Source organism: Nicotiana attenuata, chromosome 7 (assembly GCF_001879085.1).
Source record: "Nicotiana attenuata strain UT chromosome 7, NIATTr2, whole genome shotgun sequence".
Taxonomy (NCBI): domain Eukaryota; kingdom Viridiplantae; phylum Streptophyta; class Magnoliopsida; order Solanales; family Solanaceae; genus Nicotiana; species Nicotiana attenuata.
Genome location: NC_031995.1, coordinates 76368066 through 76375414, shown reverse-complemented (window position 1 = coordinate 76375414; position 7349 = coordinate 76368066). Strand labels below are relative to the sequence as shown.

Here is a 7349-nt window from a genome sequence, read left to right as displayed (position 1 = left end):
AAAATTACAAGCAGCAAAATAAGATTTTAAATAAAATATCTATAATATAGAAGTAATGTGATAGTATTTTAATAATACCCAAAAATATTATTGAAAAATTTAAATAATTTATTTTTTTTAGCAATAAATTAAAGCGAATAAATTAAATTTCAGGAGTAGAAAATCTGTATTATATTTTTTTCATTAAGCAAGGATATTTCGTCAAATGATAAACTAATAAAACGTCATATAAAAATATAGAAATACTAAATAATGAATAATACAATAATAATAAGTAATAATAAACATAAAAGAGAAAAAAATTAAAAAAATATAGAAGGATGAGATTTATTTAAATTTTAGATGAGAAAGTATCTTTCCAATTATGATGAGAAAAGTCATATAATAGAGAGTACCACATAACTCAAATCTTGATAAAATAATTACCAAAAAATATTGAACATTGAAAGAATTTCAAGTAACGATTAAATAATTTACTCACAAAAAAAACTTTAAAAAATTATTACAAAAATATAGAGATAAAAATTTTTTGAATTTGAGATGAAAAAGTTTCTTTTAAATTGTGATGAGAAAACTCATACAATGGATTATAACATAACTAAAATCATAATAGATAAATGCAACAAAAAAAATTAGAACAATGAAAGTAGTGGCAAGTCGCTGGAGATACTAGCAAAGATAAATGAGTTAGCTGATTTTTCATTAGACTAAAATATTTAACTTTTTGAGGTTAATAGTTCTTCTTCTCTAGCAATAATTTTATAGGGGCAACTCGATGAAATTTTATTTTTTTATTTTATAGTTTAATTCTTTTAAATGCGATCACTATATTTAGTATGCAATATACATTTATTTTTATTAATTTTATTTTGTTGCTCCTTTGATATTAGAACGCTCCACACATCGTGCGGGTATATATACTAGTTTATGCATAGAGGAGCAGTATGAATTGAGATAGCGTATTATGGAAAACCACCTTAACTTGGTATATAATAATACTAAGCAGAGTTCTAACAATTGATATAAACAAATTATGCGACATGCGACTTATGAGAGGCTAACTTTAACCAAGTTGGTGGCCGATCACCTGTCATGACTTCGTCATGCAACCCACTAGGTGAGAAAGGGATTGTTTTTTCTTTTGTTATTTGCAAATAGGAGGGGCAAATGGGCGGGGCGGGGCGGATATGGTTCGGGTCAAAACGGCTAATGAAAAAATGAATAAATTATCCGACCCGACTCATATTTAATACGGATAAAAACGGGTTAACCGGCGGATGATATGAGTAGCCGTACTATCCATGACTTCTTGCATATGATCACTTTTGGGAGAATTCTTAGTCTCCCTAACTTGAGAAACCCGCAAATTGACACTTTACAAATGTAAAAGTTAGACCAATTGGTTATTCATTGGTTATCCATTTTCTAAATGGATAATATGGTTGTTATCCATATTTGACCCGTTTTTAAAAGTTTATTAACCAACCCATTTTTTAGTGGATAATATGGGTGGTTAACTGTTTTCTTTTAACAATTTTGCCACCCCTATTTGCAAATCAAAACAACTAAATGAAGGGATGAAACAACCACACGAATCAAACTAACAATGAGTTAATAACGCCTTTCATCACATCAAAAAAAAAAAAAAAAAAAAAAAAAAAAAAAAAGAAAAAAGTGAAATGGAGTGATTGTTGATTCTAACATTGTTTACTAGTAGATTTTGTTGTGTTTACATCAAAGTGCTTTTACAGAAAGTCTTTAATCTGGGTTCCCCTATTTCCAGATTTCATTTATATGACTGACGTTATATTTGTATGTTACTTTTACTGCATTCTATCAGCACCTTACAACGGTTAATCGGATGAACCAAACTTATTCTGCGTGCAAAATAAACCAAACCTTCGATATTCAGCAGTTAAAATTCTGAAGAAACCCCTCTGGAGAAGACTATACATAAATAACAAAGGAGGCATTTGCGGTAGCCGGTAAGCCAAAAAAAGTCATGAAGAGGGCTAGAAATATTATGAGAGAGGATAAATAAGACTGAAGTTCTGTGTCGGGGACCTGTACATCAGTATCTTCTCAAATGCGCATACCTTGTGTTGAATGAAAATGCTATAATTGAATTAGCAGAACCAGAGAACTAGAAATAGTACATATGAAAATGCTAGAATTTAACTGAATCCTCTGTACACCAAGTAACCTTGAAGACATTAGATAGCAGATCTGTTCTTCCCAACATCACCGGTATAGGTCATTTTCTAAAAGAAATAGTTAAGCAGTACATCATATGAAGAATAGATCCTCCTAAATCACTAGACAATTAACATTCACAACCTCTTTGTCTTGTACAATCAAGAAAGTAATCTACATCTCTTGCTTTGAATAATAATAAAATAAACCAAAAAATTAGAAGAAGAAAGTTTTGTGCTCCCTACCGATTCATAATTCCTCGTTGAAACTGTAAATCAGGTGGAGCAGCAGCCTCTCTTCACATCTCCAGAAGTATCATTGACATTGATGGTTGTACCCTTACTAGGAAGGGTGGTGGTTGCGGCTGCTTCCTGAGCAGCCAATGCCTTCTTGCTTATGATATGGTAGATCTCCGTCAGTATAGTCTGAAAAGCCTTATCTATGTTAACTGATTCCAATGCCGATGTCTCAAGAAATGACAGTCCTTCCTTCTCAGCTAAAGTTTGACCATCCTGGTCGGAGACTGCTCTAAGATGGTTAAGGTCGGACTTGTTTCCGGCCATCATAATTACAATGTTAGAATCTGCATGGTCTCTCAATTCTCGGAGCCATCTTTGAACATTGTCAAATGTTTGCCTCTTTGTTATGTCATAAACAAGGAGTGCACCAACTGCTCCTCGGTAGTAAGCACTGGTAATGGCTCGGTACCTTTCTTGGCCTGCAGTGTCCCATATTTGGGCTTTGACTGTCTTTCCCTCTACCTATATCATGAAGTCAATAAATTAGGCCAGAAGTGTTGCTAAAAGAACAATAAGTCTGTTTCAGCCCTGCATTTACATTTCCCTAACAAAAGGATTGTGTATGAGCATATTTATAAAATCGAGAACTTAAGTGTATTTGGTCATGATATGACAAAATAAGCACCACTGGAACATTCAAATTTTCGATTACAAGAGACATCTGGTCTTGCTGTTGGACCTTTTAGTTTTAAAGGCATACAAAACATCAGTGTTATATTACGCCACTATAATAGTTAGTTGCCAATTTCCAAGTCATAATGGCTCCAACTTTTTTCCTCGGATGCAGATTGTTTAAATCAGTGTTATATTGCGCCACTATGATAGTTAGTTGCCAATTTCCAAGTCATTAACGGCTCCAACTTTTTTCCTCGGAAGCAGATTGTTTAAGTACAAATAGATCAGTTCTGAAAGAAATATTGCCAACATTAGATAGGAAACACCATTACTAAACTTCTTCATACCTATCTTGCATATAGACCATAGAGAGAAACAAATTTTATGCATGTTCATGACCACACTTGAGTTATTGATTGCGCCTATTTATGCAGAAAACCAAACTTTAATGGGTAATTTTAACCAAAAAATTACATGCCCTCAAGAGTGGGAATAAGAAACATGAAGAAGAAAGCAATCATCAGCTCATACATCTGAACTGTATTCATCCTTTTAATTTGCAACTTGAATAAAATTGATGCACAAAATCAGCAGTTCTCTCACTTCACTAATCTCTATGTCCTCATCCATCACCACACAAAAACACAGCAAATCCGATATCATATCATCGGTCATTCAATAGGTTAGCATTCTTTCAATCAATCAATCAAGTCTAAGCCCAAGTCGACCGTATGAATTTTCTATATCCATTTGACCATTTTTTCCACTGACTGTCAACCTACTAAACATCCTCCTCTTTTACCTAGGGGTGGGGTTAGTAAAAGGAAGGGGGTTCAATTGAAGCCCCTTCGTCACAAAATTATATTTTCCAAATAGGGTAAAAACGAACAATTTTTAGTAAACATATATAAATTGTTGAATTTCCTTGACATAGGAAAAAATTTTAGTAAGTGGTAAAGGGGGTTCGGAAGCTGCTTTAAATCTCAACAATCTATTGAATCCCCTAATATAAATTTCTGGCTCCACTACTACTAATTTTACCGGTTTGGGACCAGATATACTTTATCAAACTCACTTAGCCAAAGATAACAGATTAACAAATGACATTCAATTATTTGGTATAACTAACAGAACATCACCATATTAAGATCTCAAACGAAATTAGTACTGACCTGAAGAGTTCTGGTGGCAAACTCAACTCCGATAGTGGACTTGGACTCCAAACAGAACTCATTTCGCGTAAACCTGGACAAAATGTTCGATTTTCCAACTCCAGAATCACCAATCAACACGATCTTAAAAAGGTAATCGTACTCGTGATCCACTCTATTCCCCATTTTTTATCTTCTCTATTAAAACCTACAAGACACATAGCAATAAATATCATCTAGATCCGCAATTAACCAATTAAATTAGCCCCATAAAAACCCTAACTGCAAAATACACACACAAAACGCCAATGTCTACACACACACACACACACATGCACACACAAAAACATTAGGGGCGGATACAAAGTGTAAAAAAATTCACTAAAATAAGAACAAAAAAATAATGGTTTTGAACCTAGCAAATCAAATGAATTGCGGTAAAATCCCTAACTCGAACACGTAAAGTTCAAATACTGGATCCGCCACACATAGATACATATAATACACACACCTAAATACATACATTTACAAATACATACATGTACGGATGGCCGTATGGAGAAATTTATGTGTGTATAACTTACCGGAGAGGAGAGAGAAAGGTGTAGAAAGAGAGAAACGGAGGAAACAATGGAGGAAAATGGGAGTTTTGAAATGGGCAATGTTGAGGAGGACTTGTACTGCTCAAACTTTTTCTAAAGAGTATATAAGATTTCTAGTGTGAAAGTGCGGCAAATAATACGCTACGTGGAGATTCTCGATTTTAAAAATCTAGCAAATTTGTACTATTCTTTGAATCTTTGCTCGTCATGTTTTTTTGTTTTTTTTAACCAATATCATATTATATTTCACATCAATTAATGTAAATTATAATTGTGCATACAATTCTTTTTTTATCAAATAACTACAATGCATTTTATTTTTATTATAATTTATCATTGCTAAAATTAAATTACTTAATTTAATATAAATAATACGTTTGGGAAAGTATTGCTCCTGTCTCTTATCATTAACCAGTAATTTCTTTAATCAATAATTAATTTAAAATTTAAACCGGTGAACTGTGATACTTCATGTCATTTCTTGTGATAATTAACATGTAATTTAAAATAAATAATTTTAAAAAAAAATTATAACTATTTATATAGTTTAAGTTCATGAGAATAAGTAGGGTAGAATCTATTATTCCCTCCCTCTATTTTATGTGGTGGAATTTGAAATACGATGGTTAAAATCTTAAATTCATATAGAATGACCCCAAAACGCCATAAAATGTACACGAAAGTCATGGTGAAGCAATGCGTATTAGGGGTGTTCATAAAAACCCGAAAAATCGAACCAAATCGAAAACCGAACCAAACCAAACCGACTAAAAAAACCGATACCTTTTATGTTTGGTTTGGTTTTGGTTTTGAATTTTAAAAACCGATCAAAATTGGTTTGGTTTTGGTTTTAATCAAAACATAACCTAACCAAACCGACTATAAAAGTAGCTATTTAAATTTATTATTACACCTATATATATGTATATTTTTATATAAAGTTTCTAAAATTTTATGGTACATATTAGTCATTTATATTTTTAGTCTAATTCTTTGCTATTATATTGCATTTACATTCTAGTTTGATTGGTAGTTTTCTTTTGCTAAGTACAAGAATTTATTTCATGTTAAAAATAATCAATTTTTAATTGAGTACTTAAACTTTTCATCACTATTTGATTCAATATATCTTGGTAAATGATAGATTTCTCAAAGAGCAATTGATTTGATAGTGTTACGTTGAAAATGTTGTCGCCGGAATATGCTTTTGGTAGTGTATGTCTCATATTTAAGAAAAACCCGATAAATAACCGACAAAAACCGAATCGATCAAAAATCGACTTAATTGGTTTGGTTTGGTTCTAATTTTGAAAAACCGACTTACTTGGTTTGGTTTCTTTTTATGAAAAAACCGACCCAAACCGAACCATGAACACCCCTAATGCGTTTTAGTCACTAAGCTGTTTGCTATGGCACTACAAATTTTTTTTAATGTGAATTTAGATATAAAATCTTTTATTTTTTGAAATAAAGTTGTTACACTTGCATAAAAAGTAGGTGTAATATTTAATAATTTAAATTATTTTTAAACTTCTTTTTTCCATAAATATTACATAGTGATACATAGAGTGGAATTTGTAGGAGTATCAAAACATTATTTTCGATCCATGATTAAATGTGCTCAATTTGAATTACTACTATAATTTTGAATTTCAATGATCACTTAAAGACTACTACCATCTAGTTAGTGCCTTTTCTCTCGCATTGTTAATTAGAGGAAAGGATCATTCTAACGAATCTAACTTAAATGCACTGATAATTAAAAAAATACTTACCATCAAAGATTATGGTAAAATGATAAATACTTTTTTTATCCTTAATCAGACATTTCAGGTTCAAAATTGTTTATGAAATTATCTTTAATAAAGACCACTTTACTTATTAATATAAAATTTTTTGGTACGAATTTGAATTACTCGAGCTCTAAGAGTCGAAGACAGATATCGAACACTGAATTACTACGTTGTTGCGGAGATTTCAATGAAGAAGTTGACAAAATAGGAGAAGTGGACAAAAGAAAATGTGTGCAAGGTCTGTTGGCAGGCTGGCAGAGAGACTGACTGACAAAGAGGAGCTGGATTGGGGAATGTTTAGTGCCTGCCCTCTAACATGGTTTGCTTTTCCTTTGCTCCTCTCTCCTCACTCTCTCTCTCTCTCAAAGGAACCAACTGTTAAAAAGATAATTCTTATATCTCAAAAGTAAAATATAATATATTCATTATTATTTATTATTCATGATTAATAGTCATTATTATAATATTATTACTAAGTTTTATTAGTTTTAATGGCTTTAATTTGTAACAGACATTTCAATAGCCTTTGAATGGCATTTAATAATTTTTAAAATATTGCTAACAATCTGAAGTTAAAATCTTTGAATTATATATATATATATATATATATATATATATATATATATATATATATATATATATATATATATATATATATTCCTATGTGTTACTTTGTGTAGTAGAGTGAAAAAAGTC

General features: G+C 31.3%; 1 protein-coding gene across 2 annotated transcripts; it reads right to left on the bottom strand.

Moving 5' to 3' along the window:
- Positions 2143-4969, bottom strand: LOC109229324 (ras-related protein Rab2BV-like). Of its 2 annotated transcripts, none has more exons than XM_019394722.1 (3): positions 4798-4969; positions 4280-4466; positions 2143-2954 (listed from the first exon to the last, which is right to left on the bottom strand). In XM_019394722.1, exons 2-3 carry the CDS (start codon positions 4442-4444, stop codon positions 2469-2471), a joined length of 651 nt encoding a protein of 216 aa, XP_019250267.1. In that variant the 5' UTR covers positions 4445-4466; positions 4798-4969; the 3' UTR covers positions 2143-2468. The 2 variants fall into 2 exon arrangements, with proteins under 2 accessions (XP_019250267.1, XP_019250266.1); XM_019394721.1 differs by having other exon boundaries at positions 4843-4968.